Below are 18,843 nucleotides of genomic sequence, written 5' to 3'. Positions count from 1 at the left end.
AAACCTTTGGACTTATGTGAAATCTCTCAGCTGCTATAAACACAATCTACCCCAGGAGATGGTACTGGGCTGCCACTACCTGGTCATAACTGATACAGTGAAAAGCAGTTGGAAACAAAAAGAAGTGCAGAAGAATATTGTAATACCATTAGAGAAAAGTACTTATGTCGTAGTAAATGGGGATCAAAATTACCAAGTCATGTGGTCAGACTGGTCCATGAAGCCAGGAACAATCGTCTCACTGGTTAGTGGTCTGGTAGAAGTGCAAAACAATGAAGAAATATCCAGTATACATAGATTTGAGAAAGATGTAGATAAAAGATGCTGATCTTACTTCAGTGAAGGTCCCTAAGTACCTAAAGGTGCTTCACGACGGTATGGATAGTCCACTAGTCCCATGTTATGGATATGGACCACAGTCCCATTGTCATCCATGGAATGTCCATACATCTACAACTTTAGGAATGATTCTCTATTTGGTTGCTGTGGGATGGTCAGAGCTGTGTTCAAATAAGAGGGGATGCAGAACAGTAGTAAAGTACTACACATTTTGAGAATGATTATCCTAGTCAAAGTCACCTGAGATTCTGTATGGCTTAAATTGGACATTGGGATTTTTATATTACATGTGGCAATTTTGTGTGAAATATTTTATCTGACTATCTGCCCTGGTAAATGTTCCTCTCGGACACACCCACACTTCCTAACCATCCCGATTTAGGCAGGACAGTCCCGATTTGAGGGTTATGTCCCGCCATCCAGATTGGGACAGCTTTGTCCCGATCAGTGGAAATTTGGTTAATATTGTCTGTTCACTGCTGCACTGCATGGCACAGCCGTGGTAAATGGGTGCCCCGCACATGGCAATGAAGGGGTTTGGAGGGGAGAACAGGGTAACAAAGCGATTTGAAAGTGCTAGGCATGCCCCTGTGTGTGTCCACACCCCCTGTCCCAAATGTTGGGAGGTATGCAGACATGTAAGCGAAAAACAAGTCCAATAATAATTATAGGCCAGCTGCCACTGAGTGGTTGTAAAAATGAAGTCCTGTTGTGGTGCACAAATGACTGTTTTCCCCTCTGCACAACAAGGAACACTCCTAAATCTGTGCAAAATTAAGTCTTGCAAAACAAGTCTTGCAATAAACGTTGTCACTCATCCCAACTTCTTCCCTCTGCCTCTGCAAACATCTAACTAGGGGTCAGCAGATCTAATAAATTATTTGCAGTGACCATAGCTATTTTGACAACCACAGAATGGGAAGACAATGAAGTTTACTGTTCTGAAACATATGAGCTCCCTATGTATACTAAGTTCTGGACTTGTACAAAGGCACAGAGTGCTGGTCATAAGGCAGCAGAGTTGAGGGGTGGCACCATGCTCACTTTTAATATCATTCTTTCTATCTTGTATACTAATAATATATTTATTATTTACATTATAAACATTTAAGCATTGCATCAATTTGGGAAAAATTGTTTCTATGTATTTATTTTATACGATTGTGATGCAGTGGAGGTTGGTACTACGGAGTTAGCGGTACTATGATTAGTATTAATATTAATCAGCTCCTGTTTAAACTGTGAAATATATTCTCTTAAGAAATGTAAATTAAGTGAAGATGATTCAATCTATCCTATTCTTCATGATGTGAACTAACCATAATAGCAAGGAGCGTGGGACAATATCATCCATTTTATTTTTTGCTTTAGTTGTTTACTTTTATTTTGTTGCTTATACAATAGTTTCTTTCAAGTGTTTTCACTTGTCTCCCTTTTTTCTCTCACCCAGGTTCTCTAGTAGTTTCTGTTTTTTTGCTCTTGCTATGGATATCCAGCGGTTTGGGCTCAGTATATACCTTGTACAGGTGGTTTTTGGCTGTACGGATCTCCCTCTCAGAGTCCTGAGTACGGTTATGGCTACTTACGTTGGCAGACGTTTCGCCATTTACTTTTTCCTTAGCCTTTCTGGGGTCCTCATACTGTGCAGTTTGGCAATTCCTTCAGGTGGGTGTCAGGTACAACACTTATTCTATTATAGTTTCCATCTATTTATAATACTATCTTGATAGAAGTCAGGCACTTAACAAAAACTCGTAGAAGATAAGTCTCCCAGAATTGTGCCCTGCTTAGCTGTCAAGACTTTCCTACTCTAATAAGAAAGTGGACTAATAAAGCATAATTAAGACAAACGAATATATGGCCTATAATGCTACTAATATCTAAATCATCCAATTATAAAAAGCTGCTTGGTCAGTAACTGAGGGGATTGCTACACCTCTCAATAGTTAGCATGGTTCAAGCCAGGCTGAGAAGGAATATATTTAAATTTTATATTTGAATTTCCAGTTAATTGATACATTTTCATTTACCTGCTCCTTCCTCTTAGCAGAGGTCCAGGGACTGCAGGCTGAAACCACAAATCTTTTTCATTCATCACTGTAAAATGAATGTGAGCAGGAGGACCAATAAAAAGCTGCAATTTCCATAATTGCGACTTCTTATTGGTCACACAACAGAAGTGTCACACATCCCCCAGATCATGCCCCAGACTATGAGACTGAGACAAGTGATAAACCCTCAAGAAAAATGTTTGCATGGAAAAGTGAGGTGGTGGAGGGTAGTGTCATTTATTTATCCTACCTGGGAGTGCAGCTTTAAAAGTAAATTCTTGGTGCATGTAACATGGGAACAAAAGAAAGGAACACGCCTATAACCTGATATCCAATACATACAGTTCTATATCAAGTATTTACATCACTGGCAGACCAGAGGGCTACAGTGCAGAAATGAAAAATTGCCTCCATATTGAGGCACGGAGATTCCTTACCATAATAGACAGAAAGATGCGCATCAGAACATCAAGGCGATGTTCAGCGGCATCTCGTGCTGAACTGAATCTTCCCCTGTGTTTAACACAGTGTCAGGTGTTTAACACAGTGTCAGCATGTTATGCCAGCAGCGGCCCTTGTATTATAACCAACAGTGAAGTACATATTATGCTAGCCTGTTTCCCAACATATTATGCCATTAATGTGGCAACTCATCTCTGGCCTAATGGCAGTACACAGTGGGGTTTGACAATGAGACTCTGTGCTAAAGAAAATTCCAAAAATACATCGTTGTATGTCATAAACAAAATCTACTATAGAATTGATAATGCCCATCAATGCTTAATATGCCAGTAATAATGATCATCAAAAACTAATAAGCCATTTTGAATGATATGTAATAATGCGACAAAATCGTAGATGTCATTGATAATGATCAGTAATATGGCCATCGGTATCGGCCCAGTTATAGTAATGGCCAATAAGATGACTATTAATAGGAATGTCCAATAAGATGTCAGTAGTGGTAATGGCCAGTAACGTGTCCAATGACAGTAATATCCAATAAGTGGGACTAATTGGCTGTAAGATGACCATAAACTGTAATGTCCAGTAAAGTACCCTGTAGTCAGTACTTATCCCCTTAATGCTGCCACTGTACCCTCTTCTTCCAGTGTCTGCTGATTGTAGAGCTGGCCTGGGACCGTCCGCTGTCTTACATGACATGAGTAGCAGCTTCTTAGTGGTCTATTAGAACCCCCGCCATACATTTAACACATGGCCCTGCTTCTGTTTCCATGCCAAGAAGCAATATGCTGCTTACACTGTGGGCAGTTTTGCTCTGATATATGACACTATGATCAACATTTATAACCAATTGTTGCATGTACAGAGCCCCAACTACAGCATATATAGCCACATATTCAACATATTACAAACCAGCATACACTAGCGGTGCTCAGTGAGCAGGCCATGAGCCTGGTCCATTTATAGAAGCGACATTTATTATACTATAGAACATAATAAAAACAATTATTAGCACTTAAGTCCAAATCATAAAGGACTGTCCATATCAAACCTGAATATAGAACAATTAAAAAAAAAATTAATCTTAAAAATGCATAAGGATTGGAAAGCAAAAATGTTATAATAAACAAACCTAAGGAAGAAGTGAAAAATAAAAATTGAAGAAAAAGCCACAGAACACCACCATGGTGAGCAGTTGCCGCACATCAGAAGCAGGCGTGTCTCTGGCAATTGAAGGGTGTTTATTATAAAACCATGATTACTTTTCCTAATGGAAACTCAGATTGACTGCTGGAGACCAACCTTAGCACCATGGCCAATAAAAATATAAATTGTTTGCTTATAATTTTTATACTGGGACTGAACAAACATTTTTTGCAAGTGATGGAGTTCCCCATGTGATCAGCTGACTTGGTGACCCATGTGACATAGTCTCAGACACTGTATGCCGTACAGTAGCAGCATGTGAGTTGGCAGGTCTGAATACAAGTGAAAACTGGCATATTAGCAGCTCTTAGGCATACTTGCTAACTTTTGGCAAGTGCATTCTGGGAGAGGGGCGTGACTAGAGGGTGGGAAGGGGCGGGGAAAGCCGTGTTGCGGGGGGGCGGGGCCAAAATGACGCGATTCATAGCAAATCGCATCATTTTCGCCAGGCAATTGCGGGATGCGGGAGACTTGCCTGCTCTCCCCGGAGTACGTGAGAGCGACCCAAATTTCGGGAGTCTCCCGGACATTCCGGGAGAGTTGGCAAGTATGCTCTTAGGACAAATACAGATCTCCATGGGCCCTGGTTTTCCCTGGTCAGTCCCATTTTTGTTACCACTTTTAAATAAAGACCACTATTTTTGTGTTTGTACGCCTGAATGAACAATATTTATTTTTCTATCTTCCTTTACACTTTTAATATTACATTATAGAGAGGAGCACAAATCGCTTAACATAAGATAGCGCTTTTTTATTTATAAAATATATTAGAAACCAAGGGGCATCTTCAATTCTCAGCAGAAACGCTGAAAATTCAGCGTAAAAACTATTACCGTTAATACGGTAATTTTCTCGCTGGATTTCAGCTCGCAGCTCCCTGAGCCGCGAGCTGAAATCCAGCTAACTATTACCGTAATATCGGTAATAGTTTTTACGTGGCGCGGGAACGGAAGAATTGAATATGCCCCCAAGAAGCTTAATATATCACCATATTACATACCCACACCAATAATTATGACCACTTTTATCCAAATTAGTAGCCAACCTTGCTAAAATGAGGTGTAATAGTTTTAGTGAATATATTTAGGTGGGGAAGTTAGTTTTCTGTTTCAACAATTTGGTGTCTTTAAATCAAAATAGCACCACCCAGTGGCAAAATTGTGAAAATTAATGTTTTAAATGTATATTTAAATTAGAGATGGTCACTGACCCTCGTGTTTTGGTTTTGGTTTTGGATCTGGATTACCTTCGTGTTTTGGTTTTGCAAAACTGCCCTTGCGTGTTTTGGTTTTGGTTTTGTTTTGCTATTTTTGAAAAAAATACAATTTTTTTGGTGTAAAATAACCTAATTTAGTGCTCCACCAGTTTCTTAGATAAGTGAGGTAATTCTAAAGCTAATAAATTATGAAAAAAACAGTTTAATCTCTGGTAGGCCGTCCTTAATGCGAACACTTGTCTGCAAATTATACAGTCAAACCTGGTTGTCTACCTCCTCCATCTTTGATTATTGGCAATGTAGCCATCGTCTTTGGGTGTATATTACATCCTCCACTTGTAGTTGAATATTAAAAAAGCAGCCTGCACAGACTGTGGATCTAGAAAGTAAAATTAAATGGACCACAGTAGTTTGGTGGCTATCTATGCCCCCCGCCCCCCACCCCCTCCACTTGTAGTTGAATATAAAAAAAGCAGCCTGCACAGACTGTGGATCTAGAAAGTAAAATTAAATGGACCACGGTAGTTTGGTGGCTTACTATGCCCCCCCCCCCCGCCCTCCACTTGTAGTTGAATATAAAAAAAGCAGCCTGCATAGACTGTAGAACTAGTAGTTTGAATATACAAAGAAATGGACAAAGGCAGTTTGGTATCTGTCTGCATCAGACCCCCCCCCCATCCACTTGTAGTAAAATAGAAAAAAAAGCAGCCTGCATAGACTGTAGAACTAGAAATTAGAATATACAAAGAAATGGACAAAGGCAGTTTGGTATCTGTCTGCATCAGATCCCCTCTCCACTAGGAGTAAAATAGAAAACTATTCAGCCGTTATATAATCTAGAATATAAATAGAAATTGAGAAAGGCAATTTGGTATCTGTCTGCATCATAATCATCAACATCCTCATTAGCGCCTTCGCCACTTCCACAAATCTCCCCCTCATCCTCTTCTAATTCCAAAGTGGCATCCTCAATTTGTGTATCACCGGCTACACTCGGGCTATTAAGGCACACATTGGCAGATATGACTTTTGACAGCCAGAAATATTTATGCACAATTATGGGGGACACCCCAAAAGCACTGGGGAGTGCCAAATATTTTTTAAAAAAATAAACCTCTATCCTCCTCTCTTCTATAGCGATTTTTGTTAGAGCAATTGCAAGAAGAATATTGTATTCTCTGTCCCTGCTCTAATCAGCCTGTGACTATACCCTGCTCTCTCCCTCTGTCAAATGGCGATGGATTGCTGTGGAGGCGTGTATTTATAATGTTGAATTATCGCGAGAACCGAGCCCCGACGACGTCACGATGACGTTCGGCCTCGATTTCGATTCGGAATGGGCGGGAGAGTACCGAGCTACTCAGCTCGGTACTCGGATAGGCAAAGTTCGGGTGGGTTCGGTTCTCGGGGAACCGGACCCGCCCATCTCTAATTTAAATATAACCTTTGGAAGAATACAGTATATTTTAACATCTGTTAATTTTGCACAAAAAGTCTAAATATTAACTGTTACGGAGGGGAGAATCAAGCACCAATACTATTATATCTTTTAGGCTGAGTTGTCTTTTAATCTTTTGTGGGAATATCCAAATTGTGTCTGTCATTTGGCTTTGCAACTCATTGTTACATTTTAATAAATCATGGACTTCCATTTAATTACAGTTTTCTGAATGAGTAGAATATTGAATACTTTTACAAAAATAATTATATGTAAGCAGAATTAACAATTAGTTTATTAGCTAGCAGTAGAATATAGGTTTGACAAGAGGACCACTGTAAATTTCGTGGCAATCCATGTTTTTCCTGATCTACAGATTAAGGTCCCCATCACTATAATGATACTATACATCTATTCATTATATATTTCAGACTTCATACTTTTGGAGATGGCTGCTACTGTTTTGGCCAAGGGATTTCTTGGCTCCTCCATTGTCTGTGCTTATCTTTATACTAGTGAACTCTTTCCAACTGTGCTCAGGTAAGGTTTGCATGAAACATATATTCATATTGCTTATTTTACTTTCCAGCTGCCAACGTCACACAGCCCGTTGTAAGATCATTTTAATTTCACAAGTTAAGTAGCTCCTACAAAAGTTACACATACTATATATTTTTTTTAACAGTGCAATAAAATAAATAATAAAGCTCCTTTTTTATGCTAAAAAGAAAAGCATAGCACACTTTCAGTATTTAATTGTGCCTAGTTTACTGAATGGTGCATATATAGGATCATGTCTATGCGAGTTACATTAAAGTCTACTAGAGCAGGTGTGTTGCATGTCCAACATGCAAACAAACCTAAGGAAGAAGTGAAATTTTTTTTACTGTGGCTCAAATATACATAGTCTCCAAAAGTATAAAAAAAAAATTGCTCAAACAACTGCCTACTATTTTCCCATCCAACTTATTAAGTTGAACCTTTCTCTACAAATTTACTGCTCATATCATCATCACCATTTATTTATATAGCGCCACCAATTCCGTAGCACTTTACAGTGAATATTTGTCATTCACATCAGTCCCTGCCCCATTGGAGCTTACACTCTAAATTCCTTAACACACTTACACACTAGTGTTAATTTTGTTAGCAGCCAATTAACCTACCAGTGTGTTTTTGGAGTGTGGGAGGAAACCCATGCAACACGGAAACACACAAACTCCACACAGATAAGGCCATGTTTGAGAATCCAACCCATGTTCACTGCTCATTTAATCTTTATTTTGCTTTAATATAACTCAAAAAAGTAAGGAAAATATTGAGACAGTATCTATTTCAATGGTCATACTTTATTCATTTTAAGAATTCTGTACATGCAGGGCATTCCTGCCATTAGTTAAGAGGAGATCCTCATCTCATCTCCTATACCTTGCTTATTTCCCCTTGAAGCTCCAGTTACTGGCTATGCTCTGTAATAAGATGTGCAACTTAATTTACCATTTACAAAAATGTATTTTAGGGATTCTGGCACCTTAATCAATGCATACAGGCAAATACCTCACTACCTGTAAGGCATACTTGCCTACTCTCCCTCGGGAGGCTCCCGAATTTCAGGGAGTAGGGAAACCTCCCGGATCCTTGTACCCGGGGGGCGTGGTGATGTTGTCACCATAGCCCCGCACCTACTATAACATGCTGAAAATCACGGCATTGACTGGGGGGGTGGATGTATACACACACTTATATCACAACATATAAAGTGGAGCTTTTTCGTCCAATAATCAGGCAAATCAGCCGACACGACATACGACCGTTCGGTCGGTGTAGTGTGTATAATGACACGATGGTCGAAAGTTGTTGGGGAGCCACATTCCATACCCAACATTTGGGGACCACTTTGTCAATTCCTTTGGTTTCAATGATTTTCTCAAGTACAGTTCCCATGTCATCCCATAGGGAAGATTGGTATCCTCAGTTATAAGTGCAATCAATATATGTAGCAATGAGATTAAAGCATTTGAATTAGTGCATTTGGATCTGAAGTATTGTTACTTTCTGTATAGAGATTCCTTGGATGTATCATAAAACAAAATACCAAATAATCTGTAACCTTTTGATAGTGATCATTTATTAACCTTTTATCAACAATTTCTGCACATTTAACTTCACAAATGGAAAAGGTACAATGAGGATAATGAAAATGCACCATTTAAACCATAAATAATTCTGAAGTACAGTAATGTCTGCTAATGATACTCTGAGTGAGATCATGTAGATGGTGTACTGCTAAATAATGTACATTCTTTGGTTGATGCAAAGGAACAGACTCTTTCGCTAATGAAAATGACTTGTCTGTGGAAGTATTATTGTATGACATTAGTGCTATAAAACTTTGGTTCAAACTGAAATACTTTTTCTGGCTAGCAATATTTGGATGTAGGATTATTAATCTATTCACCAGTAATAGTTTTACCAGCTAAAGTATCACTTATTGTATTATTTGTTGATTTTAAGGATAAACTGTCACCAGACATGAACATTTTCTAAACAAAAAGTATAAAACACATATAAGTCACAAACATTTATTTAATACTCTTACATTTACAATGTTTGCAAAATCGAGGGAGCATACAATTATAGCATGCATTTAAAAAATGTACTTGTGAGGAAAGCAAAGTAGTTTATTATTTTGCACATAAGTTAAATACTTGGCTGTTTTTTTTTTATCTAGCACACAAATACTTGATAGCTTTATTTTTACACTGAAATTTAAAGTTGATCTAAGACATGCCCTATTCCACCTATAAATCTGTCCCCACATTTTAAATTTATCCCCCCCCCTCTACAATGCAACATGGTTTTGCCCAGGTGCAAAGTTACTCCTTTTTATGCTTTGCTCTGCTTAATGACTCAGCCCATGATGTGCATGTATCCAGGAAGTGGTGGAGACACGATGTGAAGGGTTGAGCAGGTTTAAGGGGTCAAGCCTGCTGGCTGTACGTGGGTCTTGGAGGATCTCTGACAAATGTGAGTTACGCATATTTGCCAACTCTCCCAGAATGTCCGGGAGACTCCCGCATTTCGCGAGAGTCTCACGCACTCCCGGGAGAGTGTGGCATTCTCCTGTATCTGCCCACTTCCTAGTAAAGTGGGCAGAATTAGGTCCAAAACGCCACGATTCACCAGGAATCGCGGCGTTTGGCCAAAATGATGTGATTTTTGGGCCCCGTCCCCTGCACGCCCACCTTCCCCGACAGGCTCCCGGATCATTCTTGCCATAAGTTGGCAAGTATGGAGTTACGCCATTTTAAAAGGAGCCTGGTGCAGTTGTAGAGGTGCCCCCAAAGGCATTGTCATGTGGGAAGGAATGTGGATGTAGGTGGTCATCCTTGAACTAAGTTATCTCACAACTGAGGGGCAGCTGACCTTCGGGGCCTCCACATAGAATCATGAGTTAGGTTAAAGTTAAATTCAGGAAAAATTAAGTAATGTTTGGTTAATCCATGTTTGGTAGTTAACTGCTTTCTTTGTTCTGTCATTTTATGGTAATTTGCAACCATCAACATCATGCATATAATCTATGTATGACGAAGTGGCTGAAATTACCACTGTGCTGTTATGTGGCAGACCACCGTGTGATGTTCAGTTTACTGAATATACTATATGAACAGTCAAAGCTAAAATATGTAAAAATGCTGCCAGCCCCCAGAGATTGAAATATCTGTACTGCTAGTTGAAAACCCCTCTGCTGAGGATTTTAGACATAAGACAACTGGAATACACTTATCGTGATAGTTCAGAGTGTTTAATAAAAAAATATAAAAAATGATCTGAGTGTCTATCTATAGGTGCTGCAAATAGATGTCACAAGTTTGATTATATAGGTATTTTTAGAGCTCCCATTATTTTGAAATAAAAAAAACCAGCACATCCAGAAATTGTCTTCAGCTATTACAGCCACCCCATGCTTCTGGATTCCAAAGAAGGTAGAGTAGTTGAAGTGTGGATTATTGGAAAGTTTTTCAGATGATAAAATGGTTACTCTCATGAGAAAACAGGTCTCTTGTCTCTGTGCATGACCTTAGCACTGAACAGAAACAAATAATTACTTTTATATAATACTTCTAGTTTTTGGAATTTGTTGCATTACGTGTTACTGGATAAAGACCCTATACCTGTATTTTGTATTTTTCTCTTATGCAAGAATGCGAAGAAAGACTTTACAAAACAAAATTAATATTATTTAAATGCAATACGGCTAAGATCATTGTTAAATGGAACATGTGGGGTATGCACTCGTCTTCTCATAAATGTCCTTTTCACTAACATCTGCTTGGCATCAGCATGTTGCTAAGAGGCCTATTTATTAATCTCAGCATTTCCTTCGATACTTATCATCCCTTATCGCAATAAGAGATGATGTAATGCCTCCATTTATTAAAATATCATCAAGGGACTGCGCATCTGATAAGAGGCTGTCCCGGCAATGACTTTAATTTAGCAATAATTCCTGGACCTGACTCTGAGTCTTTAATGCGCTCTGTGCCATAACTTCGGTGTCATTTTCGGTATTTAATAGAGGGGAGAGCACAAAGCCTACCGGAAAGGGATCCGAAGATACCTCTCCAACAATGCTCTCTCCATAGGAGCGTTAGTCATCTCAAAGATCGCAGTCCCCATTGAGAATTATGGGGACTGCTGTATAATGCAATACTAAGCCAAATGGAGTAGATATCTATATCGCCTATATTGGGCTTTTGTTACATAGCTATGATACTAAAGTATGCCTAAACCAAATGGTTTAAAGCTTAATAAATAGGCTTCCTGAAGATAGCACTATGACACATTGTTACCAGTGAAGATTATTGAAAACCCTGAAAGTTATGTGTCCACAATAAACTTAAAGCTGACTTTGGTTAGCAAGGAAAAAGTCAACCAATATATTTGAGAAACACAGAAAAGAGGGTGCCTTTCAAAAAAATATCTGCGAATAACCAGTATTGAAACAAAATAAAAGTATTGGAAAAATAAAATTATGGGCCGATTTCATTAAGGCAGATAAATGCAGATATGTGCCGTATTGTGCATAAAATTGAATTGTGTATGTCCAGAAATTAACCATACACCAGAGAATGCAGATATGTCCAACTGATCTGTGAATGCAAAGGACCCTTAAAGGGAGGCAAATGGGTGTATGCACGTAGTCAATTTACAGTAAGGTCGTGCCAAGCTCGAGTGCACTCAGCAGTGTCCAATTCAAGCTTTGGTCATCTCTAAGGTACATGTTTTTCAGTTGTATCACTTGCACCAGCTACACGTCTGGTATAAGTACCGATTACTAATGATGATGGCTGTGTATGTATGCTAGAACATGTGTTTGCATTTAAGCGCAACTGTAAAAATGCATTTTATGTACAGTAGATATTAAGAACATCCCAATGTATTTTATGGAGAAAATTATAAAAAAAAAACAAAAACAATTTTTTTGTTATTTTTTAATGTTTTGTCTTTAATGACTACTTTGTTGACAGGTGACATTAATTGAATACTTTTTTCTTCTGTGCGTTGTTTTGGGACTTTATATTCCACATATGTATTGGACGTATCCTGCAGTGTATTGTCTGTTAGAGCAGAGTGGACCTAGACCCGTATTCTTCAACAAATGTTTCTTCAGATCCGCTCCTTGCTGAATACGGACATGTGTATTTCCAATATACGTGCGTTTTTTAAAAAATAAAAATCCACATTACATTAGTTTCACGCTTGTTAATGAATCCCGCCCTATATGTTTAAACACATACTTGTATGTGATCTTTTCTTTTTACAGACAGACTGGAATGGGATTCACCAACATGATGATGAGATTAGGTGCAGTAGTTGCCCCCGTTGTGATGATGACAAAGGTGTACGTATCATTTCTTCCCCTGGTAATCTTTGGAGTGGTGCCCATTATTTGTGGATTGCCTATTTTATGGCTACCAGAGACCCGTAACACTCCACTGCTGGACACAGTGGAGGAGGTAGAAGCCAGGTGAGTACTGACAGAACGTAATTCAATATATCTAAAATTCTGAAACCCCATACTGTGCCTGACCTACAAAAAAAAGCAAGGGAGCTACTTGCAATCAATATTTAGTGTTCCCCTAACTTGCCTAACAAAGGCCAGTTATTTAAATAACCACTACAAGCTTGATAGACACAGATATCCTTATATCTAAAAACAAATGTATAGCTATTAAGGAAATGTAATTAAATATGCTGTTATTAACTTGTTCTATGTATCAAACATTTGCAAACAGGACAGTCAGACAATAGTTGGATTGTATCTATGGGACTGTCATAGAATTTCATCTTTCAGCATTCTAGGTTGCAAAGAAGGACAGATTGTGCATGTCACAAGACACCATTAAATTTATATATTTGGACAATATTAATAATACATTCCCAAATCTCACATGATTGCAAAGCACCCCCAAATGAATGGAATAAACAGATTTGCACATGCTGCGGTTATCGTATGAATTGGAGGGCAGCAGACTGGAGAACATTGGGCTGCTATGGGACAACACTACATGTTGGGGAGAACCTGGCACACTTAAGAGTATAGGAAACTATAATCTAAAAGCTGTAAATGCCAAGTCCTGTGCAATAATGAAAGATAGAGTTTTATTTTCAACAGCAAACCTTTTTTTATTTAACATGTGTTGCTTCTTAGTTCAAATACATGCGTGAAAGAATATATTCTAGTTGGTGCTAGATAATAAAGTGTATCCAATGGCAGAGTAAAATACACCCAAGCTGTGACATATTGGGAAGAAAATCACCCTGTATCAAACAAATCCACCAATAATAGAAAGCCTATTAGTTCACCTTATATATCTGACATTTAGGGAGACTCCCCCGACCATTAGCCAATGAATGGCTTCAATGTCTGCACCAAAACTGAAAGAGAACTGCATTTTAAATTTCAAGACATAAACCTCCTAATAGGCACTTAAGTAAACAATTGTAAGTGAAGCAAACTGAAATCTAACCTTCCTAATCACACTGACAAGTCACAAGTGCTAAAGTAAACGGAACATTGTGTGCTGTAAATAATGAATGCTCGTAGTATTGGACCACAATGGAAAACACCATCAAAAATCAACCAATCAATCTATGAAATTACAGAATATCTAACAACAAAAGCAAATACTAAGTTACATAATGAACAGATCATAATGCACCGATTATTAAACATTAACCAAAGGGTGAAAAGAGACGCAAGAGTAAGTCTAGCAGCTAATCAGATGGCATTGCAGACAGTGTAATATGTTTATTAATGTGTACATAAAACCATTATACACATAAACACACAAACTATATACAGAGAAATATGAGAACCACCATCCTAAGGTAATCAGTGTGCTTAGATGTGTAGCGATGACCAACTACAAGTGGAAAAGGAGTGAAATCCAATTCTCTTCAGGGTTACACGTATTCTGATTTTCATTAAGAACTGAATCAGGTCACATTTCTCTTTTATAGCTACAAGTGGCCAATGCCAGTGGTACTTAAAACAAAGACAGCACCACAATGGTTCTCTGTCAGTATGAGCTAAAATTGGAAAGTGTCCTAGTGTAAGGTGAAGGTATTGAAATATGGAACTATATGAGAAATCCATGCATTTAGATTTGTTCATTTAAAAAAAAAAAAAATCTGAATATTTTTAGATCATGCAGTATTATTTGAGGCTCAAAATCATTGAAATTGTGAAACTCTCAAAACATGTTTGATTGTTTTGCTTATTAGTACATTAGGCTCTTTTTACAACCAATATTCCAGTATGTTCATGTATCAAAATACTACCTATGGCTTTAAAAGTTAACACCTGTTTGCATTTCTCTTCAGAGACCTCGCTACATCTCAGGCCAAGGAAAAAGGATCCATACATGGTACCAGACTCTAGAGGATGTTCATGTCACATCACGCAGGAGAGCTCTCTTAAATGATCAGTAGTTTTTTGGAGCTGAAGTACCTGTCCTGGACGCCATTCACCACCGGGATCCATAGCCATTCCATCGTCTGCTCTGGCTGTACTTACACCTTTAGTCAGCAAACAGCACAAGCAATACTTTTAGCCATGACTATAGAACACAGAACATTAAACAAACAGATCTGGGAAAGCAGCCATGCTTGCTGCAAGATCTATTCACCCAAACACCTATCCCTATGTACACACCTCTTATCTGTACAATAAGCTCCTAGCTTGAGCATTAAAAAGAGGAAATTGAAAACCAGAGCTGAGCTTAACCTGTTGCAAATTTACTGACGTTGACATCGATGTGTATTGGGTTCACCATCATCAGGACATAAAGGCACTTAACATCAGGTACATAATTAGAAAAATAAACATAGGTGGAATAGCATCTACTTCATTCATGCAGTGTATTGGATCAACCCCTCAGCTTTCCTGAGTGAAAGCTGCACATGTACAGGAGAACCAACTAACAATTTAGAAGTAAATGTGTCCAACATTTCCACTGTTTATACATATATTCCACTTTAGGAATATATTGCACAGAATTAATCCATCTAATTATGTTTGTATGCTGATGTGTGCGATTATGTCCTGACATGGGACAACTGACAGAAACAGTCATGTAAACCTCAACAAATTGCATCAGTTAAGCTTTATTGCATTGTTCCATGGCCTCTTCCTGATATTGGTGATATGTGGGCGTTCCAGTACCATTACATTATCTGTATCAGTCTTCAGTTACTTTGTGTGCAATATTAAATTGCTTAACTTGTTATATTTTACTTACTACTACTTAGCTCTAGCAGCAGTCTTGAAATCTGCTTTATTAAGTATTGCTCAATTGGCCAAGATATTTTATATTCTTTACAGAACGGAACCCACATTTTATACATGAAGAAAAAAGATTTTGACTTTAGTAGATCCTTTGGAAACGCAACCTTATGTCTATATATAACCAACTAATTGTTTCTGCTTTTCTACCATTTTAATTGTTTGTACAATGGTTTATCTAACACATAGAGGGTCATTTACAAACTACAAAATCTATGTATCTGCAATACCTCTATGTACATTTGTGTGCTTACTTGTCTGTCAAGAGCATTACAGGGTCCATGCTCACTTCGCGGTCTTTAAAAATGTCCAAGTAAAAGCTATCTGTGCCTAGTTCTGCTTAGATACTTGACAAGGTGCACGGTGGGGACATTAAAAATGTCATATCAAAAGCCTACCTCCTACTGCTGTACAATCAACCACTTCATTAAACTTTCCAGTTGTCCTCCTGCGATACCTGTCAGTTTATCTTCATCAATGTCTTGCATTAATTAGTTGGTGACCGTCTTTATTGCATGTCACTTTTGTGTTTTTACCAATTTTTATTGCATTGGTCAAAATGTGCCTAGAAATAGAAAAAAGCATTTTCACAGAATTGTAGATGAAAGGCAGTGGCGGATCCAGGGGGAGGGGGGGGGGGGGTGACCAGGGGCTTGCTGCCGACACCTGTACACTGTGCAGGTCCGTTCAGCAGTGACAGTGTGCTGCCCGGCTGCTCTGATTGTGTTTTAAACACAATCAGAGCAGCGGGACAGCACACTGCCACTGCTGAACGGACCTGCACATACTGTGCAGCCGCCGGCAGCATTAGACATCAGGAAAGGGGTGGGGCCTAACCCCCCCCCCCCTAAAATCGCCCGAGTAGGACAATGGTCTAGATCTGCCCCTGATGAAAGGGGACCTTTAAGTTGGTGGAAAATTAGCAACCCTTTTATACGGAGGAAAAGGCTGTGACCCCTACCCCAAATCACAGAATTGCACTGCGTGTCTTCACCACTTTATCTGAAATAAATAATCCCAACCTGCAATATTAAGTCTCAATTTTGCATTTCAGTGCAAACACACAGCACGAAATGCCCTCAATCCGTCCGTTTTTGCTCCAAGGCATTTGTTTTGTTAGACTGACATTTCTGAGACTTTTGAATACCTAAAGGGTTGTCCAAACTAATATAAAAGTAACTGTGTCATACCGCAACTAAATAAACCACATTGTAAATCTTGTTATGGTTATTTATCAATCTTTGCATTTTCTTCACCCAGTCTTAATTTCTTTACTGATAGAAACCAAGCAATCTATTGATGCTGAGGCTGCTCTGGGAGCCCTGGCATTGACTCCCCTCCTCCTCCAGGAAGAATTTTCCCTCTTCACTGGCTGAGCAGTCGGCCTGAGAATGGAGAAAGCGTTATGAGCATCGCTCTTTACCGGTGAGGAATCAGCAAAGCTGGAAAGGCTTTAGCTGGATCCCATTGAAAATAACCCATAACACCAGCCTGCTTTTCGCAGCTTAATAAATTAGCAAATGCTGCTGCCTTCATAGAGTATTTTGGCTCGTCACCGCTTTCTAAATAGACCTACAAATCTTACACATTTAAATCCTTCTATTTATTTATCAGTATCAATCTGGTAAAGGAAATGGGTAATTGTTTATTTTGTGGAGTGAAGGGTAATCTGCAAGACAGTTGACACTTTAGCTAAAGATAGTAATTTGACAGACAAAAGGAATAGTTGCTTCTGCAAGTGACACCTGTTAAGTATTCACAAGGGTGCAGCCATTTTGCGGGCTTAAGTATAAGAATATAGCATAGGAATTTACTAGGAACCACTGACATCACTGAGGAACTTCATAACCAATATTCATGAGGCAATTATTCCTAGTAAATAGGCTGTATTCACTTGTGTATCCGTTCAGTTCACGTATTGGTTGCATCCACTGTCTAGGCGTTTATTAAATATTCCACACCCTGAGATGTTTTTCATGTTTAGTTATATTTTCCTCAAAAATTAATTGGTGTAAATCAATTAAGTATGGGCATAAATACTATGATATTCCAGGATCTGCACCAGAAAGTGAGGTCTATGAGACCACTGATGTTTCACAGACATTTCATGGTCTGGAAGTACAAACGGAATCTAACACTGGATGTGCAATGACCTTGATGGTCTGTCCAGTGCACATCAAACTGCACACCAAGGGCCTGATTAATCAAGGAACGCAGATGCCAATACGTGCCGTATTTTGTGTAATATTGCTCTGCGCATAAGCAAGACCAAAATATGCACCAGAGAACACAATGGTGGCAATTTATCTTCGAAAGCAAAGGATACTTAAGACATGAAGGGCGGAACAGGGGTGGGAAGAGGTGGAAGTACAGTAAAGGTGTTGTCATGCAGATCCGAGCGCTTGAAGTTCGAGCGTACACAGAAGAATTTCCTTTTCAGACTTAAGGTTTGCACCTGTTCCAGGTCAAGTGTAAGTGACGGATGATAGTGATGACTAAGCTCGGCATACACACACACCTGACACCACTCATCTCATCAAATAACTTTATAACATCATGGCAGATGGACGCCATTGTGTCGTTTAGATTCAACATAGAAAGCACAATAAAAGAAATTGCTGACTGCTTACTGAAAAGAGATAGGTGAAACTTTCACATCAGCGTCTCAGTAGGAACAAAACTACTTCTTTTCCAAAGCATGGCATACGTTAGTATGTGAGAATGATTCAAGTTGTCCAACTGACCCTTTAAAATGTTCAATCTGAGACTTATAAAATACATCAAATGAATTCTCGTCTTGCGTTACTTCAAATGTATAAACATAGCTGCATACATTGTGCAATGTGGTTTTATATTTTAAGATCTTAGAACTGTTGGTTATGTGACGCAGGTTAGACATAGTTGCATACACTTTTTTTGCAACACAAAAAAATTATTTTTTTGTATACTTGTATGGGCCAAGCTATGTTAGCTGGAAGTGCAGACATTATTATTACTATTATCTTTTATTTGTAAGGCGCAACAAAGGGTCCGCAGCGCCGCACATAGAGGTTGGCGAAACAGTACAGGGTGACAATACATGGCATACATAACATGGCATACAAGGTAGTACAAAACAAAGTGCAGTAAGCGAAGTGTAATAAATATAGACGAAGAGCAATATGTATAAACAAGTTCTACTTTAGCAGAGAGAAGTACATAGGACAAAGAGGTAAAAGTGAATACTAATGTACAGATAGGAAGGGAAGGAGAGAGGTGGGGGAGTGAAGGGATGCAC

At 38.7% G+C, this 18,843-nt stretch overlaps 1 protein-coding gene across 1 annotated transcript in view; it reads left to right on the top strand.

Moving 5' to 3' along the window:
* The window catches only part of LOC142103399 (solute carrier family 22 member 6-B-like), a 39,595-nt gene extending 23,461 nt beyond the window's left edge, over positions 1-16,134 (top strand). Inside the window, exons 7-10 of the mRNA XM_075187463.1 lie at positions 1,790-2,004; positions 7,147-7,255; positions 12,543-12,746; positions 14,606-16,134. Of these exons, the coding sequence (XP_075043564.1) occupies positions 1,790-2,004; positions 7,147-7,255; positions 12,543-12,746; positions 14,606-14,663 (586 nt within the window). The 3' untranslated portion in view covers positions 14,664-16,134. The remainder of the gene's footprint in view (positions 1-1,789; positions 2,005-7,146; positions 7,256-12,542; positions 12,747-14,605) is intronic.
* The last annotated feature ends 2,709 nt before the right edge of the window (positions 16,135-18,843 follow it).

The sequence above is a fragment of the Mixophyes fleayi genome, chromosome 10, assembly GCF_038048845.1.
Source record: "Mixophyes fleayi isolate aMixFle1 chromosome 10, aMixFle1.hap1, whole genome shotgun sequence".
Taxonomy (NCBI): Eukaryota; Metazoa; Chordata; class Amphibia; order Anura; family Limnodynastidae; genus Mixophyes; species Mixophyes fleayi.
The sequence above is the reverse complement of the archived record's forward strand: the minus strand, read 5'-3'. Positions and strand labels throughout refer to the sequence as shown.